The sequence below is a fragment of the Trachinotus anak genome, unplaced genomic scaffold, assembly GCF_046630095.1.
Source record: "Trachinotus anak isolate AG129_WGS33_773 ecotype Australia unplaced genomic scaffold, CSIRO_AGI_Tana_v1 ptg000003l, whole genome shotgun sequence".
NCBI classification, from domain to species: Eukaryota; Metazoa; Chordata; class Actinopteri; order Carangiformes; family Carangidae; genus Trachinotus; species Trachinotus anak.
This window is the reverse complement of record NW_027273854.1, coordinates 18645363-18672361: the sequence shown is the minus strand read 5'-3', so window position 1 is coordinate 18672361 and position 26999 is coordinate 18645363. Positions and strand designations below refer to the sequence as shown.

The following is a 26999-nucleotide window of genomic DNA, read 5'->3' as shown; positions in this document are numbered from 1 at the left end:
ACAAACAACCATTCACACTCACATTCACACCTAAGTCACCAATTAACCTAATGTGCATGTCTTTGGACTGTGGGAGGAAGCCGGGGAGAAGGAGGGAAGCCACACAGACACAGGGAGAGCAAACTCCACACAGAAAGGCCCTAGGCCCTATTTTTTTTCTGGTTGTATTCTAATAAAGAAACTGGGAGGTAATTATATAAGGTCATTATAGCATTGCTTAGAATGAAGATCAGTGGAAAAGAGTATTATGGAGTGACAAATCTAACTTTGAAATTTTTGGGTCCAATCGCTGCGGCCTTCAGTGAAACATAGTGGAGGGTCTGTCCTGGTTTGGAGCTGCAATTCTGCCAGTGGTGTTGGCAATATAGTCTGAATCGATGGGATCATGAATGCTGAAAAGTACAGACAGGTTTTTAATTCATTGTGCCATTCCCTCTGGAAAGTACCTGATTTAGAATGGTTTTAGTTTTTATGATAACACGATAATGATCCCAAGCACACTGCTAATGCAATGAAATCATATTTGGAAAAATAATAGCTGATAAAACACTGACAATCATGGACTGGCCTCCACAGAGTACAGACCTGTATATTATAGAGGCACTATGGGATCACCTGGACAGAGAAAGACAAAAAAGAGAGCCTAAGTGTAGAGAAGAACTCTGGGAAGTGGTATAATACACCAGCAGATTACTTCAGAAAACTTAAGGACAGTCTCCCCAAAAGAGTCCAAGATGTGCTTAGTGCCAAGGGAGGTCATTTTAAATCATAGGTGTCAAACTCTGCCCCGCGGGCCAAATTTGGCCCGCAGTGTAATTATATTTGGCCTGCGAGACAATACCAAATGACAACTAGAGCTGGCCCGCTGGTATTATACAGTGCATGTTTCGCTAATACTACCGCCATGCTCTGGGGCAAACGGCTTGCGAGCGGAGTGCAGTACGACACGATAACTACAAATCCCAGAATGCTCTACTGGTGTCTTGGCGCATCAGGACAAGACCCATAAACACCCTCTCCTCTGTTGACAGTAGTCATAGCAACCTCATGCTACTACTGGCACCGTGCTACCCCTCCCAAAAATGGCGTAAAGAAAGGCAGAAAACAGGAGTAACATTATTATTAGTTAATTGATTTATTGTTGTTATTTTATTTTTAAATTTATTATTAGCCTGTGGAAAAATGTTACTGTTGAAATCTAAATCAGAAAGCTGCAAATAAAAAAAGAGGCATACAATATTTATTTAAATTTTATTTAAGAAATAAATGCCATTGATGTGTTTTTTTTATTTGAAATTCGATTTTGCATGTGTGCAATATTAAGTTATATATTGTATAGTATTAAGCTTTGCTTGTTCCATATTCAATGTTTAAGCAAAACTTGTTTGGGTCCATATGAAAAGGTTCATTGTTATATCTGGAGGAAGATTTTTTTCAATAAATATCAATGTTGACCCACGACTTTGTCCAAGTTTTAAATTTTGGCCCACTGTGTATTTGAGTTTGACACCCCTGCTCTAAATACTGACTTGCCTGTAGAATATACACTATAATGTGTGTGTGTGCGTGTGTGTGTGTGTGTGTGTGTGTGTGTACATCGATATCTGTATGTATGTATATATGTATGTGCATTATAGTATGTCCGTATGTGCAAGTGCTCACTCCCAATATGTGTATCTAATACAACTAACAGTAAACTATTACCTATACTACCCTTGGTTGAAACACCATTGGCCAGAAGCCAGGCAAAGGTGTAAGCTTTTAAGATTCTTTGCAACCCTCAACTTAATGTGTTAAGTATTAATTTTATCTTTTGTGAGCTAATAGTTGTATTCCTCATATTATCTTTTTTTATCACATGGTAATAGTCATTTGTGTTTTAAATGTTTGCACATGTTTTGCTCATTATGAAAACAATAAACAACTAATCATAAAAAAATGTATCCTTAGTTTTACGGTTAATCAAGATTTGTTTAACTACAGTGGCAAGAAAAAGTAAGTGAACTCTTTGGATTTATCTCAATTTTGTTCCATTTAAAGAATATCTGGACTCAAATGCAGACACAGATCACCAGTCTACATCTTCACTAGTCTATGTTTCTAACAGGAATTAATTTTGTTCAGTGTAACACATTAATTAATTTTCCAACTCATCTGATGGTAATATTGGGATGTTACTGCATAGGTGTAATGTGATGGGTAATCTGATGATTAACAATCCATTCGGCAGCAAGTGAAGATAAAATGTTTTTCATGGTTTTCATGGAGGGATTCAGTTATGTTTTGTAGCTTCATTGGCTGACTACAGCATTTTAACTTGTTCATAATCATTGGAATGCCATAGCATAGACAATACAATGTATATCCTATATATAAAAAACTATTTTGAACCTAAATATCTTTTCACCAGCAACACAGTATTTACAACATAGGATCAAATTAGATTGAAATGTAATAGACCACGAACATTACCACAGTAATTGCAGGGGGATGATGAAGACTCCAGAGAGAAGCTACATTGAGGCATACATAAATCTATATCTATATCTATATCTATATATATTTATATCTTCAATATCATGTTCAGCATGTTAACTGACTAGTATATCCTCTCACATGGCTGACCATTACCGATCCACCTCCACAGCAAAATTTAGAACATTGAGTTTTGTTTAGAGTGAACCCAAGAGTCAGAGTAAATAAAGTAAATCAAGTAAATTACTGTCTAAGTCAAAGTCATTCCTAAGTGTTCTTAACTGTCAACTGTTGCACAATTTGCAAGAAAAAAATAAGATAAGATTTACCAAAACAAAATACACCAAAATGAAATGCAAATGAACTGCGTCTTCATTGCTGCCACCTTCATTTGAAGAAAATATCAAATGCTGAAAATAAGAAAAATAAGGCATATACCATAATATAAATAATCAGAGTCAGATTAAAATCATTGTATAATTGTTTCAAGATGGATGAAGTTATTTTTGTGATTTTCCTCTAAGTCACAAGGTTTCAGGGAAGTCAGAACAGGAAGAGCAGAACAGACACACCAGTCTGCAGTACACCTCTCACATCACATCTGATTTGTTAACAACAGGTGGGAAGGGTTTGTGAGGCGCTCACCTAGAATCAAATCGTCTGATCTGTATATAGAGAATAGTTAGGATTCATGATAGGACAGACGCACCTACACACACCACACTGAGCTGAGAAAAACATAAAACAAAAGGTGAGTTTGTACAAGATTTCTACTATGTGTTTGTGTAACACCTAAAAATCAGGGCATGTATAGTTTTTATAACAGACATTGACTGTTCAAACAAGAACTTCTGTTTCATACTGTGATATTTCTTTAAGTCTTGTCCGCTCTGACTTGTGTTGAAGAGGTTTTATTAAATGTGTTTGCTTGGTGTGCAGGGACACATTTATTTTATCTTGACTTCAGATCTGATCAGATTTTTTTCATGAGTTTAATTCAAAAGTAAAATCTTCCATGTTCACGTTTTTGTACACTATTCATTCTTACCTGTTTCAATCATAGACACTGTACATGTGATGTATAAACAGTTAAAATTTTAACTGTTTAAAGTGTGATTGTCTGAACTGGGTGTGTCAAAATGTTTTTCTACTTTCACTTTTGAGGTGGTTGAACAAGTTTGTCAGTGTGACACAGTGGTTTAGTTTTCACAAGCAGGTGTTGTCAAAGACAGTCAGTGATAAAGACACTCCTGCCATTTCCTTTAACTAACATCCGCCATTTAAAAATATGTCATGTTTCCTCACTTTGAAATTATATTTTCAGCAAAATACATTGAAAAGCCTCACTTGCATTTCATGAGGACATGTTTTTGAATATTTGCAACATTTCACCTGAAGTTGATTTATCATCAAGATGTCCACCACAATGTTTTGTGTTCAATGTTGTACTTTTACCATGAGATGAACTAGGTTTTATGTTCTCCTGATCAAATAATTTCTGAATTGCTTTGAACAGCATCATGCTTTTTCCAATAATATTTAATTATCACATTTGTCTGAATGGCTTTGTCTTATGACTGTAAAGATGAGCAGTCGATGAGATGGAGAGAGAGAACCGTGACGACACAGCAGGAGGAGGAGGAGAGTCTGAAACCCAACCTGTAATATCATCTGTGAGAGATGACAAAGGTAATTTGTTAGACAATTTATAAATTAAATGTTGTGAGCAAACTACATATTGTTTTTATGATAGATCCTGTTCAATCTGCTTCTTCTTACATGACCTGTCAGAAGATGAGCTGGAGGGAAGTGCCGCTAAAACCAAGGTAAAATATTTTCACCGTAATAAGTCAACAATGTCCTCAGTGCTTGTGCTCTGTTGGGTATAAAACAAGCAGCAACTTTACTCTCAGATAAAGTGAAATGATGAAGTTCTTGTGGAAATGTGTCAGTGGGTCCACTGGTAGAGGAGAGGGAGAGTGACCCTCACACTCACTATGGTTTTAGAGGCAGCGCCTTCAGTGAATAAATGTATAAACTTTATTTGTTGATCTTCAATTTTGACATTGATCTTGATGCTGTTTTCTTGGTTTTGGTTCCCAATAAAAACATTTTTAATCTCAGTGGATCAAACCTGGAGAAGTCATCACTGAATAAAATCTCTTATTTTCTTAGTCTGATTCAGTGAATGAACCTGGTGAAGCTGAGCATCCAGAGCAGAACGATACAACCACAGGAGGAGAGTCTGAAATCAAGTCTCTGTCATCTACAACCAAAGAGAGAGGTGAGATTTTCACAAAGAATTAACTGAGGAAATAATTCATTTTACAAATTATATTTCAGCTGAGTTTCAAACACTGTGAAGAATCATGAAAGCACAAACAAAGCTTTGACAAGCTTTGTGTCAATGATTTGTGTAGAATAACATACAGATGTTGTTCTTGTTGTTTCAGTGTTGCCTGAGCTCACACTTGTGTTAATTGGTGACACAAATTCTATTGAGGTTGGATCAAAAAACATCTTACTTGACCATGACGAGCAAACACAACAGTTTTCATCCTCACTCTATGATTTGTGTGGTCGACACATCTCTGTCATTAACATGCTTGGTCAACAAAACACTGACAAATTCCCATTAAATCAGGGAGTTCATGCCTTTCTCCTCCTGCTACCAAATGGTCTGCAGAACAGCCATTACAGCTCAGGAGTGCAGTGGTTAGAAAAAACCTTTGGCAAAGAATCACTTGCTTATTTAATGACAGTTGTGACTCATGGCTCAGATGAAGAATGTGACTGAGCACTGACAGACCTGAAAGCCAATAGTAGTTTTGTTGAAAAAAGATACCACACATGTACAAAAAGTATGAGAGAGGAAAATGAAATAGCAGCACTGCTGGAAAAAATAGATGTCATGGTCTCTGAAAATGATCCACACTGCTACAATGGACTGACCTGTGGTGAAAATAAAGAGCACGAAGAAGAAGAAACGTCAGATTCCTCAGTGTTTCATCAAAATCAAACAGGTGAGATTTTAATGTTGCTGTTCACAGATCTATCTATCTATCTATCTATCTATCTATCTATCTATCTATCTATCTATCTATCTATCTGTCTGTCTGTCTGTCTGTCTGTCTGTCTGTCTGTCTGTCTGTCTGTCTGTCTGTCTGTCTGTCTGTCTGTCTGTCTATCTATCTATCTATCTATCTATCTGTCTATCTGTCTGTCTGTCTGTCTGTCTGTCTGTCTGTCTGTCTGTCTGTCTGTCTGTCTATCTATCTATCTATCTATCTATCTATCTATCTATCTATCTATCTATCTATCAGTAACACTTGACACATGATCAGATTATAAAAAACATGTCATAGTTAAAGATTAAACCAGTGATTCATCAATTTAAAGTCAAATTTGTGAAGAAATGTGAAATAGTATCTACTCTTGTCATTTTCAATGATACTGACAATAAACCAACAATAAAGTCAAATATCATCTACAGCCAACTGAATAAACTCATACAATCACAAGATTTAAAAGAGCATTCACAAGTTTCCCCTGTTCACAGTAAATACTGTTTACTGTGTGTGATAGTAAAGTAAAAAACACTCTTGTTTATCTGCTGACACCATCTCATTAGATATTTCTATGTACAGTTCAAACAAACATCTTCTTACAAAGTACTACCCTCACCAACAAGTGTCCGACTGTTCATCTGTGTCCACCTGTCCTGACCAAGCACATCACATACAGTATGTTTACATCCTCCCTCCTGTATGAGCCGCCTGTTGTCTCTCTATGATGTCTGCCTGGTCCATGTCCAGTAACTGTTCTTATGTAAAGCTCAATATCACTGCCTTTGCATTAAAAATTGAGGATGAATCTGCTTAAATTGAAAGATTTACCTGCGATCGATTCTTTTTATTTATTTATTTATTTTTTACGAGATTTAAACCTACAACACATTTAATTTTGAAACAGTGGCACAAGTATTTTGCATGTGCAGATTTCCACAGAGAGCATGCTGCTGGAGACATCTGAGTTATCCAGATCATTAGATAAGGAATTTAATCCACTTTCATCATGAATGCATGACTGGATAATTTGAAGATGTTTGTATTTCTACTTATACATTTGATTTTTGTATGAAAGAAATACATTAACTGTTGAACTGCAAAAGAGACTTGAGATTTGTTCACAATGTTTTAAGAATCTTGATTTTTCATGTGTAGTTTCTTTTGTTGGTCAAAGCTACTGAGAAAAACTGTAAAGCTGCTATGATTTTTCTCTGGCTGAAAGCAGTGATACTGTCTTAAGTTACCTGCAGAAAGAAATGAAATTTACTGTAACTCAGAAAAAGTAAACAGTGAGCTCCTCTTGATCTTATACAATCTGCTGTTTTTACATTATCACCCAGCAGATCAGATGGAGAACAGAGGAGCTACAACAGAAATAAAGGTGAGATCCTTTGATCCTCAATTGTCACCGTCATATAGCAACAATTCTATTTCAATGCTTTTTTATGAGGTCAGGTTATAATTCAGTGCAAACACCTGAAACTTCAGCTAAAGGTTGGAGCTCTTTTTTTAAGACTTACACAGACTTTGACTCCAGTAACCTACTGGTTGTAGCTTTGATAAGCTGAGTTTTCCCTTGTTTTTATTTTTTGTGCTGTTGTACAGTACCACTGTGTGCATTTTTCATCTTCACATACTTAATCTCCAAAATTCTAATGAACAAAGTCAAATCAAATCTCCTGTTTCCTCAGTGTGAGCCAGTGAATGAACCTGGTGATGCTGAAAACTCAGATAAAAATGATGACAGCACAACAGCAGGGGGAGAACCTGAAGTCATGTCTACAATAGCATCTGCATCCAATGAGAAAGGTAACATTTTAATGAAAATTTAAAGAACAGTAGCACAGATTTTTATGGTAAAATTATTTCACTTTCAATTCTGTCTCAACCATTACACAATGTAATAAAACAAAAAAACCAAGTAATTAAACTAATGTCTTACATTTGCAGGCTTGGAGCCATCAGCAGGAGAGACTGATGAAGTTAAACAGATCAATAATGAAAGCAGCAGTAACACGAGTGAGCGACCCACAGAGGACTGTGATACACTGAAGGACACAAGTTCAACATCTCAGACTGTTTCAACTGTTACTAAAGAACGTGAGAAAAACTTCATTTCTCTTGATTTTTGTATTGCATTTCTGCAAAATTCAAATGAACCACATTGTCTCTTTTTGTGTAGATAGATGTTGTTGAATTGTGAACATTGCAAATATCCTGTTCATAATCTTTGACATGAACACAATTTTTGCTAATAAATGTTATTAATCTGGAATGGCTAACTCGCAGTTAAATTATTCATCTGATGTTTGATCCGGTGATCTGCTTGTTGTTGCATTACCCTGCAGTAGATCAGCAGGAGACGAGAGCAGCTACAACAGAGGAAAAGGTGAGTTTCCCTGTCCCTCAGTAGTCACTGTCATACAGCAACATTTCCATTTTGATACATTTCTGAAGTGATGTTAAATTTTATGACTAAAACATGAACCTGAGCTGAAGATTGGAGCCGTTTGTCCTTTTAGTTTGAACTTGGACAGAGTTTGACTCCATGAGCCTTGGACGCATGGAGGAGTGGAAAACACTTTTGTTGAGGAGTTTAATTTCTCTCTCATTAAAATACAAACACGCTTATATTTTTGCTCTTCACTTTCTTGATTTCAACCGTTCTTATCTATTGAACTTAAGTTTGTATAAAATCCCACGTTTCCTTAGTGTGACCCAGTAAATGACTGTGGTGATGCTGAACACTCACAGGAGAAAGATGACGGCACCACAGTGGGAGGAGAATCTGAAATCAAGTCTCAACTACCATCAGCAGCCAATGAGCAGGGTAACATTTTACATTTGTTTTCATTTTTAATACATTTCTCTATGAGTTCACATTTTCAAAACTCCTCACAAAGTAAACACAGAAGCAGTCAGTGTGAACTAAACTGTGGACCCCTCTTCATTGTTGTGAAATAAATTTCATTCAGGGACTGCATCTTTCAAAATGAATCAACTGGTTTGTCACAGCTGTTGGTAGGAGCACAGGCAGGCTGGTGCAGTGGATTCACTTTAATTGAACAAGTGATAAGAACCAGGCTTACAGGTACAAATGCAGGCAGACGGGCAGGTTACAGGACCAGGTATTTAGGTAGGCGGGGAAGCTCTAAACTGCGTGTGAAAAGTCTTTTTAGCTTAGGAAGGTTCCTAACTGAGTGAAATGACCTGGAATCTAAGTTGCAGCCATGAGAAGAGCTGCTCCTTCTGTAAATGATAAGATAGGAAGCATTGAAGCTCCTTTGTTTTTCTCCTTTAGCATAGGACACACTGGACCTTCCTTTATGAAAGGAGCTTGTCTGAAAATATAATAACACAGTTCTGTGCAGCAGAAACATCTAAAGCGATGCACCATGGTAGTTTCACCACAGCAGACCCACAATCCAGAACTTATGGAAATCCTTGTCTGATTGTCTGTGCTCCAAATCCATAAATAAAGATTCATTCTCTTTAAAGTTGTCCAGATTTCTACAATATCATCTTCATCAATAACAATAATAATATCCATAAATGTAATTTAACGAGATCCCCTCCCATTGTGTGAAGCACTAAAATTTGATTTGCTCTACTTAACAAATGTATAAAAATGCCAAAAGTGCATATGCTGGGAAACTCTATGTACTTATGTCTGAGTATAATTTATTCTGATCTCTTGCTCAGTTTCTTATATTTATTTAATTATTATTTTTAATGGATCGACTTTCTCCACTTGTGTATTCCTTACATGTGATCTTATTTCAACATTTCAATCTTGTTTGCTTTGTTTTAGTGGTTAGGAAAGGAGTAGGCCTATTGATCGTCCATGTGTTATAAGGCTGTAAAAAACAGTTCCTTTAAAAAGAAAAAAAATCCCAGTTTAAGTGCAATGGGATTCTCTCTGCAGCGCAGTTGTCTTTTCCTAAGTCCTTATGAATTCTCTTTCACATCTTTCCTTGACCTCATGACAATTTCCATCTGGGTCAAGGAGAAGTGGTTAGGAAAGGAGATTATTTTGACTTTACTATTGCAGCTCCAGTGATTAGTAAACAGATCAGCAGCTGGATCTGGGAACAGGAGGAAAGTCTGAGGACATCCAATGGATGAGTGGAGTATGACAGGATGTGGGCAGAATGGCCTATTTACACAGGGCTGAGGAATCATGAATCAGAATCAGAATCAGTTTTATTGCCAAGTATGTTTCCACATACAAGGAATTTGTTCTGGTGATTGGTGCAATTGGACAGTGTTTTCTCACTTATACCTTTGTGTAACTTTTAGGTAATACATCTATTCAATAAACACTGGCAGATTTTATAAGGAAGTGCGTCGAAAAGCACATAGTAAGTGCTAGTCAGACATATTAAGGTTTTAGGAAAGGAGCAGAGTTTGTTGAAAATAGAGAGGGACATCCCTGCTCTGATAGAACTTGGTAGCTTGTTCCACCATTGGGGAACAACAGATGAGAAATGTCTGGTATGAGATTGCCTTGTGTGTAGGGATGGCGTTGCCAGACGACATTCCCTGGAGGAACGCATTGGCTGACAAGGAGCATAAGGCTGCATGATTGAAATCAAGTTGATGGGTGAAGACTCAGACATCACTCTGAGGGCAAGCATTAGTGACTTGAATTTGATTCGGGTGGCCATGGGGAGCCAGTGTGGGTTGATGAGTAGTGATATGTGCCCTATTGGAAACCCATCTGAAAGGGTTTCACTGAGCACAGAGGAAGGCCCACCAGACAAGCATTGCGATAGTTGAGGTAAAAGATAATCAAGGCCTGGACCAAGAGTCGGGTAAGGCCTGATTTTCTTGATGATGCATAGAGCAAAGCGGCATAACCAAGAGACAGATGGAACATGGTTGGAGAAGGATAATTGTTGTGGTCAGTCAGTGTTGTGGTACAGGTGTTGTGTATGAAGTGTTTTAGCTGCATTAGTGCCTTTTGGGTGTGAGATGAACTTGAGGGCTGTGCGGCATGTTGGTCCTTAATTTGGTTGGTTACTCGACTTAAAAAAAAAAAGATTCAAGTTTGGATTGTATAATAACAACAGATTTGCACGACAGTAAAATTGCGGTTCAGTTTAGATTTCTTTGATTTAATTTGTATGTCAGTGTTCATACAATGTTGAGAAATACAGTGACTATCTAGTTAAACTAATGTCTTACATTTGCAGGCTTGGAGCCATCAGCAGGAGAGACTGATGAAGTTAAACAGATCAATAATGAAAGCAGCAGTAACACGAGTGAGCGACCCACAGAGGACTGTGATACACTGAAGGACACAAGTTCAACATCTCAGACTGTTTCAACTGTTACTAAAGAACGTGAGAAAAACTTCATTTCTCTTGATTTTTGTATTGCATTTCTGCAAAATTCAAATGAACCACATTGTCTCTTTTTGTGTAGATAGATGTTGTTGAATTGTGAACATTGCAAATATCCTGTTCATAATCTTTGACATGAACACAATTTTTGCTAATAAATGTTATTAATCTGGAATGGCTAACTCGCAGTTAAATTATTCATCTGATGTTTGATCCGGTGATCTGCTTGTTGTTGCATTACCCTGCAGTAGATCAGCAGGAGACGAGAGCAGCTACAACAGAGGAAAAGGTGAGTTTCCCTGTCCCTCAGTAGTCACTGTCATACAGCAACATTTCCATTTTGATACATTTCTGAAGTGATGTTAAATTTTATGACTAAAACATGAACCTGAGCTGAAGATTGGAGCCGTTTGTCCTTTTAGTTTGAACTTGGACAGAGTTTGACTCCATGAGCCTTGGACGCATGGAGGAGTGGAAAACACTTTTGTTGAGGAGTTTAATTTCTCTCTCATTAAAATACAAACACGCTTATATTTTTGCTCTTCACTTTCTTGATTTCAACCGTTCTTATCTATTGAACTTAAGTTTGTATAAAATCCCACGTTTCCTTAGTGTGACCCAGTAAATGACTGTGGTGATGCTGAACACTCACAGGAGAAAGATGACGGCACCACAGTGGGAGGAGAATCTGAAATCAAGTCTCAACTACCATCAGCAGCCAATGAGCAGGGTAACATTTTACATTTGTTTTCATTTTTAATACATTTCTCTATGAGTTCACATTTTCAAAACTCCTCACAAAGTAAACACAGAAGCAGTCAGTGTGAACTAAACTGTGGACCCCTCTTCATTGTTGTGAAATAAATTTCATTCAGGGACTGCATCTTTCAAAATGAATCAACTGGTTTGTCACAGCTGTTGGTAGGAGCACAGGCAGGCTGGTGCAGTGGATTCACTTTAATTGAACAAGTGATAAGAACCAGGCTTGCAGGTACAAATGCAGGCAGACGGGCAGGTTACAGGACCAGGTATTTAGGTAGGCGGGGAAGCTCTAAACTGCGTGTGAAAAGTCTTTTTAGCTTAGGAAGGTTCCTAACTGAGTGAAATGACCTGGAATCTAAGTTGCAGCCATGAAAAGAGCTGCTCCTTCTGTAAATGATAAGATAGGAAGCATTGAAGCTCCTTTGTTTTTCTCCTTTAGCATAGGACACACTGGACCTTCCTTTATGAAAGGAGCTTGTCTGAAAATATAATAACACAGTTCTGTGCAGCAGAAACATCTAAAGCGATGCACCATGGTAGTTTCACCACAGCAGACCCACAATCCAGAACTTATGGAAATCCTTGTCTGATTGTCTGTGCTCCAAATCCATAAATAAAGATTCATTCTCTTTAAAGTTGTCCAGATTTCTACAATATCATCTTCATCAATAACAATAATAATATCCATAAATGTAATTTAACGAGATCCCCTCCCATTGTGTGAAGCACTAAAATTTGATTTGCTCTACTTAACAAATGTATAAAAATGCCAAAAGTGCATATGCTGGGAAACTCTATGTACTTATGTCTGAGTATAATTTATTCTGATCTCTTGCTCAGTTTCTTATATTTATTTAATTATTATTTTTAATGGATCGACTTTCTCCACTTGTGTATTCCTTACATGTGATCTTATTTCAACATTTCAATCTTGTTTGCTTTGTTTTAGTGGTTAGGAAAGGAGTAGGCCTATTGATCGTCCATGTGTTATAAGGCTGTAAAAAACAGTTCCTTTAAAAAGAAAAAAAATCCCAGTTTAAGTGCAATGGGATTCTCTCTGCAGCGCAGTTGTCTTTTCCTAAGTCCTTATGAATTCTCTTTCACATCTTTCCTTGACCTCATGACAATTTCCATCTGGGTCAAGGAGAAGTGGTTAGGAAAGGAGATTATTTTGACTTTACTATTGCAGCTCCAGTGATTAGTAAACAGATCAGCAGCTGGATCTGGGAACAGGAGGAAAGTCTGAGGACATCCAGTGGATGAGTGGAGTATGACAGGATGTGGGCAGAACAGCCTATTTACACAGGGCTGAGGAATCATGACAGTGTTTTCTCACTTATACCTTTGTGTAACTTTTAGGTAATACATCTATTCAATAAGCAATGGCAGATTTTATAAGGAAGTGCATCGAAAAGCACATAGTAAGTGCTAGTCAGACATATTAAGGTTTTAGGAAAGGAGCAGAGTTTGTTGAAAATAGAGAGGGACATCCCTGCTCTGATAGAACTTGGTAGCTTGTTCCACCATTGGGGAACAACAGATGAGAAATGTCTGGTATGAGATTGCCTTGTGTGTAGGGATGGCGTTGCCAGACGACATTCCCTGGAGGAACGCATTGGCTGACAAGGAGCATAAGGCTGCATGATTGAAATCAAGTTGATGGGTGAAGACTCAGACATCACTCTGAAGGCAAGCATTAGTGACTTGAATTTGATTCGGGTGGCCATGGGGAGCCAGTGTGGGTTGATGAGTAGTGATATGTGCCCTATTGGAAACCCATCTGAAAGGGTTTCACTGAGCACAGAGGAAGGCCCACCAGACAAGCATTGCGGTAATTGAGGCAAAAGATAATCAAGGCCTGGACCAAGAGTCGGGTAAGGCCTGATTTTCTTGATGATGCATAGAGCAAAGCGGCATAACCAAGAGACAGATGGAACATGGTTGGAGAAGGATAATTGTTGTGGTCAGTCAGTGTTGTGGTACAGGTGTTGTGTATGAAGTGTTTTAGCTGCATTAGTGCCTTTTGGGTGTGAGATGAACTTGAGGGCTGTGCGGCATGTTGGTCCTTAATTTGGTTGGTTACTCGACTTAAAAAAAAAAAGATTCAAGTTTGGATTGTATAATAACAACAGATTTGCACGACAGTAAAATTGCGGTTCAGTTTAGATTTCTTTGATTTAATTTGTATGTCAGTGTTCATACAATGTTGAGAAATACAGTGACTATCTAGTTAAACTAATGTCTTACATTTGCAGGCTTGGAGCCATCAGCAGGAGAGACTGATGAAGTTAAACAGATCAATAATGAAAGCAGCAGTAACACGAGTGAGCGACCCACAGAGGACAGTGATACACTGAAGGACACAAGTTCAACATCTCAGACTGTTTCAACTGTTACTAAAGAACGTGAGAAAAACTTCATTTCTCTTGATTTTTGTATTGCATTTCTGCAAAATTCAAATGAACCACATTGTCTCTTTTTGTGTAGATAGATGTTGTTGAATTGTGAACATTGCAAATATCCTGTTCATAATCTTTGACATGAACACAATTTTTGCTAATAAATGTTATTAATCTGGAATGGCTAACTAGCAGTTAAATTATTCATCTGATGTTTGATCCGGTGATCTGCTTGTTGTTGCATTACCCTGCAGTAGATCAGCAGGAGACGAGAGCAGCTACAACAGAGGAAAAGGTGAGTTTCCCTGTCCCTCAGTAGTCACTGTCATACAGCAACATTTCCATTTTGATATACATATTGATATATAGTAACATTTCTGAAGTTAAATTTCATGACTAAAATCTGACACTGAGCTGAAGATTGGAGCTTTGGAGCTGCACTTTTGCTGAAGAGTTTATTCTCTCTCTCATTAAAAAACAAACATGCTTGTACTTAATTTATACATACTGTTCTCCCTTTGTATTACTTTTTATGCATCCGTGCCGACAACAGCCAGAGCTGGAGGCATACTGTTTTTGAGTTGTCTGTCCATACATTCTTTTGGACAAGATAGTTGAGTAATGCCTTGATGGAACTACTTCAACTTTCGCACAAACATTCATCAGGACTCCAGGATGAACTGTTTAGATTTTGGTGGTCAAAGGTCAAGGTCGTGGTTACATCACAAAACATAGTTTAGGCCTTGTGAACACAATATGTCAACACTTTGAAGGAAATTGGGCACAAATGTCCACTTGGACTCCAGGATGAACTAATTAGATTTTGATGGTCGAAGGTCATGGTGATGGTGACCTCACAAAACACTTTTTAGCCATTACTCAAGACTTCACACAGCAATTATGACAAAATTTCACGTAAATGTTAGTATTGTATATGACTCTGGATAAACAGTGATATAATCTGAAACTAGTCTGAGTGGCGTAGGCGATAATTCTAGTTTGTGCTGTTGTACTCGCTAGAGCATACTAGTAGCTGTGTCTCCATTAAACTGCCTATTGCTAAATTTGATTGCGAACTAAAAAAAAAAGTTATGAAAACATGTACATTTTGAAAAAACTCTTAAATGTCACAAAAAAATTTATATGCTTGTATGAGGTGGTTTTTCCCGTTATTTGACAAAGTAATATTCTGCAAAAGTGAAGTGTAAATGCTTTTTCTGCAATTTAGGTCACATGATTTGACGAGTGGTCACATGACATCCAAAAGTCTTCAGGATTTTATCTCCCAAAAATCCCTGATAGGGGTCTGCTGCCAGATATAGAGGTCCTCATTGCTTTTGATTAAAACTACAATGGCTGTTGTTCGCAGATGCTGGAAATCCATCACAATGTTTTATTGGAATGATAGAGAGAGGAGAAAACTCAGTTTTATTTGATTTACACAACATCACTCAATGGAAACACAAACTTTTCACTTTTTGACTTTTCAAAAAAAGAAAATCACTTCTATTTTGTGCAAAACTGCAGTAGAAACATGACTGCTGAGTGTTGTTGATCTTCACTGACTTGATCTCAACAGTTTTAATCAGTGAACTCAAAGTTATATAAAATCACATTTTCTCAGCGTGATCCAGTGAGTGACTCTGGTGATGCTGAAGCCAAGGAGCAAGGTAACATTTTGAAATTGTTTTATTTACAACTAAAGGAAACAATCAAAATAGAATTAACTAAGCTTTACATTCAAAATAATTTACAGACAACATTAGAAAAATAAACTAGTTGAATAATACAGTGATCTGGCACTCTGGTTAATTGTTGCCCTGTAGGTACCTTACAGATGGGTATGAGTGGAAACAAGGATCAAGTAAGTAACTCCCAATTTCTTTTCACAAGATCCAAGTACTACCATATTTTCCGGACTATAAGGCGCACTTAAAAGCCTTTGATTTTCTCAAAAAACGACAGTGTGCCTTATAATCTGGAGCGCCTTATATATGGATTAATTCTGGTTGTGCTTACTGACCTCGAAGTGATTTAGTGTGGTACACGGCGCTCACGGCGCTCTGTCAAAATGTTTTAGTATGACTTTGGTAAACTACAAAGCCGCACCGCTTGCAGCATTACGGCTATCATAGTCAGGAGCGTCGCGGAGTAATACATACTGTGCTTCACCATAATATTACAGTGTGTGTGTATATGTGCCTTATAGTCCGGTGCGCTTTATATATAAAAAAAGTTCGAAAATAGACCATTCATTGACAGTGCGCCTTATAATCCAGTGCGCCCTATAGTGCAGAAAATACGGTATATACTTCTGCCCCACTATATTTTTTATATCCATTACATATATATGTATTTATTCATTATTTACAGCTGTCAGTGAAGATTTCTGAAGAGATCAACAGGAAGAACCAAAGTCAGAGAGAAAGTGAAACACTGTTTCACAGACTTCACCTTCAAGACAAACAGAAGTTGTCTCCAGCAGATTTTCTTCAAATAGATGATACATCTGAGAAAGATCTAGCTCATACTTTTCTTCAGAGGTTGATGATGCTAAACTACAGAGCCAGATATATTTCTGTAAGACAAGACAGTGATGAGGTGAGCCAGTCAACATCTGTTCCACTGTTTGACACTGTTAACACAGAAGTAAGTGTTTTAGATGCTTTTTATGAAACCAGTGGAGAATGTGATCAATCAAAACAGACTCATATTCATCCAATGGACGTTCAAATGGCAGTATTTCACTGCTCAGACAGTTTCCTGAAGCAGAACATGATGACAAAGCTCTCTCAGTGTCAGTACGCCTTACCTTTGCTTGTTCCTGACCCAGTCACAATGGATGTTGAGTGTCCTCTGTGGACATTCAGAAAAATAAGAAAAACATGGAAGATAACTCAAACCAAAGATAATTCAAACATCATCACCATGAAGAGTTTGCCCATCTGTGAAGCTAAGACACCCATGGTGTCATTTTTCCGCCTGGGTTCATTGTCAGTGTCAAAATCTGAGCTGATCAACACTTTGATTAACGACCGTCACAACACCTTCTTCCACAGAAACTGCCCAGGTAGCACCAAATCTCGCCATTTGATGGATGGTGTGGCAGAGATCGCCTGGTACTGTCCTGCTGGAAACCCCGATGATGCCTTCACTGACTGCACTGCCTTCTGTAATCTTCGTGGTGATGCTCTGTCAAAAAAAAGCTGTAAAAAACAGCGTGAAATTCTGATTGAAAAATCTTCAATCAATGTTGTTTTGTTACCAACTCTGAGAAAAGGTGACAGTAGTGCTACAGTCATCTCAGCCCTTCTTGAGTCTCCAAAGCCTCTCATTTGTCTCATTACTAATGATGGTCGTCATGCAATTCAGAAGACAGCGGGAAAATACATAATAGGTCTAAAAGAAAGAAGCCATTCAGATGTTTCTGAAGAACTGAAAAGGATCATTGGAGAGATTTTGTCTGGACCACATACATCCTTCCAGCTTGAAACCATGGCCGAGGTCTCTGGAATCAGAGTGGATGAAGATGACCCAGTCTGCCAAAAAGGGAAATCTGCTGCAAAGAAAGTAATGATTGCTCTTCAGGAGATGGATGTGTCAAGAGTCAAATATAAATTGCTCCCTTGTCAAGGCCGACTGTGGCATGAGTGGTGCAGAATAAACAAAGAGCTGCATCATCTCAAAGGAAACATTGAGAAGGAGAAAAGTGAAAAGCAACAGGAACTGATGAAAATACGACAGAAACAATGTGATGCTTCCTGTAGTGAACTGATGAAGTTGTTCATTGAAAGTCTCTCATCTCTGCCATCAACAGACAAAGAGTATTTCCTGAAATGGACTCAGATCTTCATAGATGCTCTCTCCACTGATGATCTCAATTCAATTCTCCAAAGCTATGATGAAAAGTGGTCTGAGGTCTTGGCTCTGAAGAAGAAACATGACAAGTCTGATCTGTTAAATAGAAAACAAACTGAGCTTGAACAAATCTCAACAAAACTACAGGCAGCAACTTTTGGTCTGGAGCACATCTTTAGAGAAATGGGGCAGATCTATGAAGCCCATAAATCTCTGCAGAAACAAACACAGAGGCGACAGACTGACTGGTCTAAATACCCTGAGCTGGCTGCAGAGCTGATGATATCAGGACACCCCATGGAGCTGATGGATGGAGATGCAGGTCATGTGCCTTTAACATGGATCTCTAGTCTTTTAGAGGAAGTCATCAAGAGACTAGGTGACCAGAGAGTGTTTGTGTTGTCAGTTTTGGGCGTACAAAGCAGTGGAAAATCAACTATGCTGAATGCCATGTTTGGGTTACAGTTTGCAGTGAGTGCTGGCAGATGCACCAAGGGTGCCTTCATGCAGCTGGTCAAAGTATCAGAGGAGAGGAAGAAAGACTTCAGGTTTGACTACGTTCTCGTGGTGGACACTGAAGGACTGCGTGCTCTTGAATTAGCAGGTAACGCCACTCTTCACCACGACAATGAACTGGCAACATTTGTTGTTGGTCTGGGAAACATGACACTGATCAACATCTTTGGAGAGAATCCAGCTGACATGCAGGACATTCTGCAGATTGTTGTTCAGGCTTTCATGAGGATGAAGAAAGTTAAACTGTCTCCAAGTTGTGTGTTTGTTCACCAGAATGTTACAGATATTGCAGCTGCACAGAAAAACATGGATGGAAAGAGACGCCTGCAAGAAAAACTGGACCAGATGGCCCAACTCGCTGCCAAAGAGGAGGTTTGTGATGCTGAGTGTTTCAGTGATGTCATTGCATTTGATGTGCAAAAAGATGTGAAATATTTTGCCCAACTATGGGAGGGAAGTCCACCTATGGCTCCTCCAAATCCAGGTTATAGCGACAGCGTCCAAGAGCTGAAGAACATCGTCCTCTCTAAAGCTTCACAGTCTGCTGGGATCACTCTGTCACAGTTCAAAAGCAAAGTCCAGGACCTGTGGAAAGCCCTGATGAACGAACACTTTGTTTTCAGTTTCAAAAACACTCTTGAAATCAAAGTGTACAGAAAACTTGAGGTCCAGTACGGGAACTGGACCTGGGCCCTGAGGAGCAACATGTTGACCATTGAAAACCAGCTTTATAACAGAATTGAAAATGGAAAACTTGACAAGGTTGAGCTCAGTTATCTTTCTAAAGAAATGAGCAAAACATATGAAGAAATCAAAAAAGAAATGAGAAAGTACTTTGATGATGATGGAGACAAAGAAATGCTGGTTCAGTGGCGAGGCCAATTTGAAAACAAAATCAGGGAATTTCATGATGAACAGGTGAGAGGAGTGAAAAGAAAACTGGATGAAGTCATTCAGCAGAAGACAGCTTGTAAAAAGCTTGATGGTCAGAAGACAGAGTTTGAGAACAAGCTGCTACAGAAGAGCAAAGAGCTCGCTCAGCAGTTAAAAGACAAGACACAAGCTGAAGAGGAACTTCAGAAGCAGTTTGACTCTGTCTGGAGAGGCTGGGTGAGAGAACTTACTGCAGATATAAAACCTATTGATGACATTAACTTGGAGGAAGCTCAGTTAACTATCCTTGAGGGGATTGGTTTTGAATGGACTCTTATAGATGAATCCAAAAGCAGTGGCAGATACAAAAACATATCAGAGATCGGTGATTACTCTGATTATGTGACCCTCACCAAGCATCAGGAGGATTGTGAGGAAAACCAACAATCAGAGGATGAAAAGAAGGCAAAGACGTGTACAAAAGGGCAAGAAAGATATTCATGGAGAAATCCATGGGTGTATATTAAAACACTGATTGGATTTGCCCCAGCACAACAAAAAGAATCACATACATCAAAGAGATCCTTACCATTTGAAGAACAAAACCACTTCAGATCCCTCATTGATGAACTTGAACGACAGACTATTAAGATAATTACAAACAAACCTGTAGCTACAAGAGGCTACAGTCCAACCTATTTTCAAGAAGTGGCCAAAAATGTCAAAGAAAAAGTGACAGAATTTGATTCAAAGAGGAAATATGCTCTGAAGAAGGAGTTTACAGTTGATCTCTTACTGTATGTGTTTGACAGAGCTAAGAGTTGGCTTTCAGAGTCCCACAAGAAATTCAAGATGAACAATGATGCTCTGATTTATTTAGAGAATAAAAAGCATCAATATTACAACATTTTCAGAAGCTTCTGTAAAGGAAGCTCTTCTGCTGTTGTGCTTGGAGAGTTGATCTGTGAAAAACTGAAGGTTTCCACTGTTGAGGCTGTTTGTAAAAAGACTGCCATTGATCTGGCTGGAGAGATGAGGTGCAGTTTCCCAGCATTCAATGGGAACAGACTGAACCTGGAGAAACATGTGTTGAAGTCACTGGCAGAGAAAGAGGACTTCAGAGGTTTCATCACCTACATCAAACATCCAAGGAAACATGTGGAGAGGTTTATCAAAGAGGAAGTAGAGAAATACATCTTCACATCTCACAGAGATAAAGCACGGAATATACTCAAGAAAAATGTGGAAGACATGAAACAACTTGTGAGTCAGGCTTTATTTACTGCAACAGAGAGAGTCAAAACGCAGAGAGGACACACAGACATGTGGCTGGAGGAATTTACCAATTTGCTAAAAGATGAGCTGATGTTTGATGACATTTGTTCTCAGAACTTCAGAGACATAAACAACTTTGACTTTCTTAAAGAAGAGATAGAGAAAGGCCTTGAACACATCATGAAGGAGATGAGCAACCTCTCACTGAATAACATGAAGGAATTCAGGCTGACACCTGATCAAATCCTCATTGATCAGCTGTGCAAGTGCTGCTGGGAGAAGTGTCCATTCTGTGCAGCTGTTTGTACCAACACCATAGAAGATCACAGCCCTGATGACCACAGTGTCCCTTTTCACCGCCCCTCTGGGATTGAAGGATGGCACATTAGAAAAAAAGTGGATCTGGTTCTTGATTTCTGCACAACATTAGTTGCAAGTGATAAGTTTTTCCATCCCCATTATGACTCAGATGAAATAATTCCTTATAAACAGTACCAAAAGGGCGGGGATAAGTATGCTCAGTGGAAGATCACTGCTGATGAGTCTAAGCTGACATACTGGATATGGTTTGTGTGTCGATTCCAAAAGCAACTGGAGGACCACTATAAATTAAAATTCCAGGGTTGCGGAGAAATCCCCAGTGAGTGGAGAAAACACAGTAAAGTAGAAGCGATTCAAAGTCTGGATGAAATGTACAATCAGTGAATGACCTGCAGCTTTAATCAAAGTATCTGATCAAAAGAAAAAGATGATTTTGGTTGAACAAAGGAGTGCAACAATAGATAAATGACTGACACTGCAACTATTTATAATTTGACCACTTTAATTACTTGTATGTAATTGAATGTAATGAATATATCCAATGTAATTTAATTAAAGTTTTAGTATTTTATTTCTATGACATATACACAGTGATTTGCAGTACAAGGTTAAGCCATAAGTATTCCTGAGAGTGGATCAAAGCAAAGGAAAACACAGCATATAGTTGTTAAAGGATAATTGTAAAAAGTATGAGCGAGATCAGAATTAGTCATAAAGGAGACTTTTCCTTCACTAAAATTTGCAATATTTTCTATTTTGATGAAGATGCAAGAAATTTGTATGTGGATATATAAAAGAAAAAAACTGATACAATATGAAACCTTTCTTAAAAATGATCAGGTATAGTAAGAATTGTTATGAGAATATTATTTTTGTTTGTCTAAAGATGTGTCTTTTTACTGTAATACAAGAAGCATGAAAATATCTTACAATTTTGAAGTTTAAAGAGCAAAGACAGGTGTAGGATATTGAGCTGAGACATTTTTTCAGAAATATAATTTGATTCATTTTAAATAAGAAACAGCAGCCATAACTGCTTGTAGTTTACATTTTTTTTTTTTTTTTACCTTTTTTCTATAGTACTGATTTAATCATCATTTCATTCATTAAAAGGCATCAAAACAGACAACACAAGGTCTGTAGTTTTAATTAAGTCTGTATTTTTATCTCTGTAATTTATTTTTTATAAATGTCAGCTGGGATCAGCTCCAGCCCCTCTGTGACCCTCGAGGAGAAGCGAGGATTGCAAATTGGGAATGAATGTAGGGGTTTTAATAGAAATGATCAAACATAACTGAGTCAGGGTGACTCATAAAGTGGATGTTTTGAGATTATTATTCAAGTATTGTTGATGGTGAAAATGCATGAATCCTGTACTGGAGATACTGATTTCCATTAATCAAAATCATGTATGTAATGTGAACTTTTTCACCTTCATATGTTTTCATTATATAAGAATTTTTTACAATAATCGTCTCCTCACAGTTTTCTGTTTTTGTTAAAGGATTTGATGAATTATTCTTCATGTTTCTCTGGTGTTTGGAGTATTTCGTTTTGTTCTGTATTTGAGTAACGTCCTCAGACTCCTATTCTTACTGCAGTATATTATCTGTAATTACTCACAGAGATATCAACCCTGTGTATTTTACTGTAATAAATAGACCCTTTACACAGTCATTTGTATCTAAACTTCCTCTGTTATGAATGTGCTTTAAGAGAAGACCAGATTTTTCTCTTGATAAAGATTAAACTTGCTCAATCAAAGAAAAATCATAAACATTATCATCATTAATTTAGTTTTAGTTTATTTTAATAGTCGGAGATTAATTGGTAAAAAATGCTGTGAACATTTTAGTGCAGTTGCAGCAAAAATTACAAATGAGCATTTTAAGTGAACTTCAGAAAACTGCTTTCAAATAAGATTTCAACCAATTTATTTTAGACTAAATGTAACTGGAAATTAGCAAACAATGAGAGTTGTGTGATCTAAAATGTAGCTTTGCAGAGAGGGAGGTTCTGGTCTGATGTTATTAATGATTTTAATGATATATCACTCCATAACATCTAAACATGAACCGATCTACAGTTCATGTTTGGCATGTTTGGTATGATTAATCAAACGAATGAAAGATGAATGGAAAGCACTGTCTGTATACAGACATCTAAGAACAGTCAACAGCAACAACAAATATCAACACTTGTAATTTAGTATGTCTATATGCTTTAGTGATCATGTTGTGCTAGTCTGTGGTGTGGATTGATATTTTCAAAAGTGTTTATCATAGGTAGTGTGCTACTATTTACGTTGCTTTCATGTTCTTTGGCAATCTCATAGTCTTTTGCCATTTAGTTGTTTTCTTCTTGGACACTGTCCGTGGAGACAGACTTTATGCAATCACTTTATGTTATCACTTTTGCCTTGTTCATCACCAATTTGCTCCTGGATCATTGGGCAAAGTTGCTCTTGGAGGATGTTTTGATAGCATTCTTTATTCATGGAAGTGTTTTTAGGCAAAATTGTGAGTGAGCCCACTCCCTTGGATGAGAAGCAACCCCACACATGAATGATCTCAGGATGCTTCACTGTTGGAATGACACAGGAATCATGGTAGAGTTCGCCTTTTCTTCATCTGGACAATCCTATTTCCGGATGTCCCAAACAGTCTGAAGGCAGCTTCATCAGGACCCCGGTCCTTGATGTTTTTCTTGGAGAGAGAAACACCAGACCAGCATCCAAAAGTCTCCGCCTCACTGTGTGTGCAGAAACACTCACACCTGCCTGCTGCCATTCCTTAGCAAGCTCTGCACTGTTGGCGACCCGATCCCGTAGTTGAATCCTCTTTAGGATACAGTCCTGGCACTTGCTGGACTTTCTTGGGAGCCTGTAGGCTTTCTTCACAGCCACTGAACCTCTCTCCTTGGAGTTCTTGATGATTTAATAAATGGTTGATTTAGGTGCAAACTTACTAGCAGCAATATCCTTGCCTGTGAAGCCCTTTTGATGCAAAGCAATGATGACAGCATGGGTTTCCTTGGAGGTAACCATGGTTGACAAAAGAAGAATGATTTCAAGCACCACTCCCTTTTAAAGCAACCATTCTGCTCTTCTAATTAAATCAGAATGACAGAGTGATATCAGCTGCCCTGCCTTGTTAACACTTTCTCCTGAGCTAATGATAAGATCATTGAAATGATGCTAGCAGGTCATTTTGTGGCAAGGCTAAAACACAATGCAAATGAGATTTTTATGAAGTTCATTTTCACAGAAAGGACTTTGCAATTAGTTGCATTTCACCTGCTCTTCCTCCATCTTTGTTTAGATAGAAGAATCATAAACCAGCAGTTTTCTCTTTTCAGACACAGATCTGAGGAAAGATATAAAATAAACTATGTGATGTGTTATGCAATAAGTCAATCCCCAGATTTCTATCCTATAGAGCTGAAATGTAACAGATTTTAAAATAATATCTTTCATGTGACCATACTGTCAGCATCCTTCACACAAGGTAACAGACATTACAGACATTCACAATGTCTTTGTCTTTATTATTATAATCAAAAGGACTGCAGTGTAACCCACATTTATTTACTATTAACTTCAGGAAGCCTTTGTTATATTGTTTGATCAGTTAGCCACTTGTATTATGATTAATCTAAGAATTTGAAAGATGTTATACCAAATCCATGTTTCTATTCCTCTTTTCTGTCATTATAAGTGCCATATGGTTTAAATGTCATTTCATTTAATGTTTTATAAGACAGTTGTGTATTTTATATGTAAACTCCTAGGTCTTATAATACATCCATGAGCACATCTCATCTCTGTCTCTCACACAACCTTGATCGTGCAGGTACTTGGTGATTGACCTGTCATGTTCAACCAGAGGCAGGACTTAACCAACTATGACTACTGAGTGGCTGATCATCTCCCTATTTTTTCAACTGAGAAAAACATTATTTGTTCAAATGAGAAAACTTAATAACGTAATATTAATACATTGCAATATTTTAACCCTTTATTGTCACTGGGTAACACTTTCCTCTGCCACTTGCTCCAAGTAATTTTTCTTTGGCTACATCCACACTACATTTTTTTCATTTTGACATTGTTTTAAAATCAAAATGATCTCTGTCCAGACCAAGTGGCAACCCACCGTGACGTCACCCATTGGTTTGTGACCTGCCGTTTTGAAGCCTCGAATTTGCAATTTGGCCATCGCCATCTTGATTTTTTCAAACCAGAAGAAACTATATTTGGAGAAGAGGGTAGAGCTGAGGAGGAGTGAGGAGTGGAGCTGACCTAAGAGCCGAGCTCACTATGCACGCCCACCTACACCGGGTATCTGACGGACCGTGCGAGGCTGCTTCGTGTGAATCTGAAATCAGTCATTTTCCATAAGTCAAGGTAACGTTTAACTGACTTTTAATAGCTAACTGCATGCATGTCCACATTTGGAAAATTTTACACACACGAATGTAATATACACACAGATAATGAAATGTTATTGTAACTGAAGTTACCGTGTGCTATCTTACACACAGAGTAAGCTAACTGTATGTAAGCTAACTGTAGAGTAGCAGAATAACATCTTGTGGTAAAACCATAGACTGTGAATGGTAAAACACTACACTGTTGTGTTTTAAAACTGGTTTTGTGAATCAAAGGTTATTGCCTGACTTAATGAGTGTTAGTGATGACAGCAGGTTTTCAGTGTCATTAAGTTACAAAACGATAACGTTATTACAGTGAACTGTTGGTGTCTGTGTCTGTGCTGGAGACCTCCAGATCCAGCAGATCGGAAGAAATGAGATCATGTCCGCCACAGAACAGTGTTTTTGATTAATGTTTATTCTCGCAGTACAATCGATCGTCACGTGGAATATCATACATCTCTCACTATTACAATGTTTCTTCCCAGCCGGCCTCAGTCTGGATTGTTGGGGACAGCTACGTCCAGCATGGAGCCCAGAGAGCTACAGCGACCACGGGGAACGACCTTGGTGATGATGGTGTCTCCAACTATTGTTTTGGCTGCAGTGGTCTGAAGTGGAAGAGCTGTCTAACACCTCTACTACTTGTTACTAAAAATGAAGGAATGGAAACAATTTATTATGCAAACTTGTGACAGTTCACCTTTATCTTGATCCACAAAAGTATTTTATATTTATAAGTTACTGAATTTAGTAAATTTTCTTACATACATTTCCAGTGTTTGATTTTTAAAGGTGCAATAAAAGTATTTATGAGTTGCTTGATCTAAGTTTGTTGATGGTTTTATGGTATGAATTATATCTGGTATAAATTTTGACAATAGCAACATGCACAGATTGTACAATGCACTGATGGTGGTTTTGACAGAATTTGTAATGAGAAGGCTATTTCTATGTTAGCTTCAATAAACAACATAAATAATACAAATATTTATCAAATGTTAATGTCCTAGAACATTGACAATGAAGGATCAAAAGCCAGATATTTTAGTTTGTGCTTTGCATGTGTTTTATGTACTTTATGTGCTATGAATGATCAATTTCAATGACACTGAAAATTCATTCACCAAACTGTACTGTTAAATACATCATAAGGTGTATGGTAAATCTGGAAAACCCAGGCAACACTTCTGTAGTTCATGCTCTCAGTACACTTTAATCACAGTAGGTTTATTTAAAATTCCATAAACAAAACTACAATCACAAGTTAGAAAAGCACATTAAACACATTTCAATGACAGTAACAGCAGATACGAGTAAAATTAATGTACATAAGGTGTACTTCACTATACAAAAGAAAAACCATAAAAAGACATTAAATATCAATTTCTTTTCTTTCTTAACTTGACTATTTTGAAATTTCACTGTCAGATCTTCAGTACGCACCAACGATTTCGTAAGGCTAATATTTCTGAGGTGGTAACTGTTTTGTAAGGGATCTAGCTACGCTAGGTAGAGGTTGCTAGGGGGACCTGTTTATGGGACGCACAAGTGAGTTAAGTAAAATACAAGTTTGTACTCTGGTCTCCGTCTCGTCATTGTTGTCATCCGACATAAGACATAACACAACACGGTGTCAGAAGAGGGATCAGCAAACTCGGAGAAGACGAACTAAA

At 37.8% G+C, this 26999-nt stretch overlaps 3 protein-coding genes across 3 annotated transcripts in view; all 3 read left to right on the top strand.

Annotated features, from left to right (window-relative positions):
* LOC139618429 (interferon-induced very large GTPase 1-like) overlaps positions 1-26999 on the top strand; it is a 266067-nt gene that overhangs the window by 187393 nt on the left and 51675 nt on the right. Inside the window, exons 14-19 of the mRNA XM_071474327.1 lie at positions 8256-8373; positions 10739-10888; positions 11137-11177; positions 11501-11618; positions 13906-14055; positions 14304-14344. Coding sequence (XP_071330428.1) covers positions 8256-8373; positions 10739-10888; positions 11137-11177; positions 11501-11618; positions 13906-14055; positions 14304-14344 — 618 coding nt within the window. The remainder of the gene's footprint in view (positions 1-8255; positions 8374-10738; positions 10889-11136; positions 11178-11500; positions 11619-13905; positions 14056-14303; positions 14345-26999) is intronic.
* LOC139618450 (cdc42 effector protein 1-like) overlaps positions 3068-26999 on the top strand; it is a 54975-nt gene continuing 31043 nt past the window's right edge. The window contains exons 1-4 of the mRNA XM_071474386.1: positions 3068-3226; positions 4061-4164; positions 4267-4301; positions 4651-4759. Of these exons, the coding sequence (XP_071330487.1) occupies positions 4077-4164; positions 4267-4301; positions 4651-4759 (232 nt within the window). The 5' untranslated portion in view covers positions 3068-3226; positions 4061-4076. The remainder of the gene's footprint in view (positions 3227-4060; positions 4165-4266; positions 4302-4650; positions 4760-26999) is intronic.
* LOC139618433 (interferon-induced very large GTPase 1-like) lies at positions 15877-21889 on the top strand. Its single transcript, XM_071474348.1, has 2 exons — positions 15877-15913; positions 16423-21889. Exons 1-2 carry the CDS (start codon positions 15887-15889, stop codon positions 21274-21276), a joined length of 4881 nt encoding a protein of 1626 aa, XP_071330449.1. The 5' UTR covers positions 15877-15886; the 3' UTR covers positions 21277-21889.

What these genes read in the sequence shown, in the direction of transcription:
- LOC139618433 (XM_071474348.1), top strand. Translation starts at nt 15,887, where the DNA reads ATGGGTATGAGTGGAAACAAGGATCAA. An exon ending in TGAGTGGAAACAAGGATCAA is followed by an intron (nt 15,914 to 16,422) that starts GTAAGTAACTCC and finishes CATTATTTACAG; the next exon opens with CTGTCAGTGAAGATTTCTGA.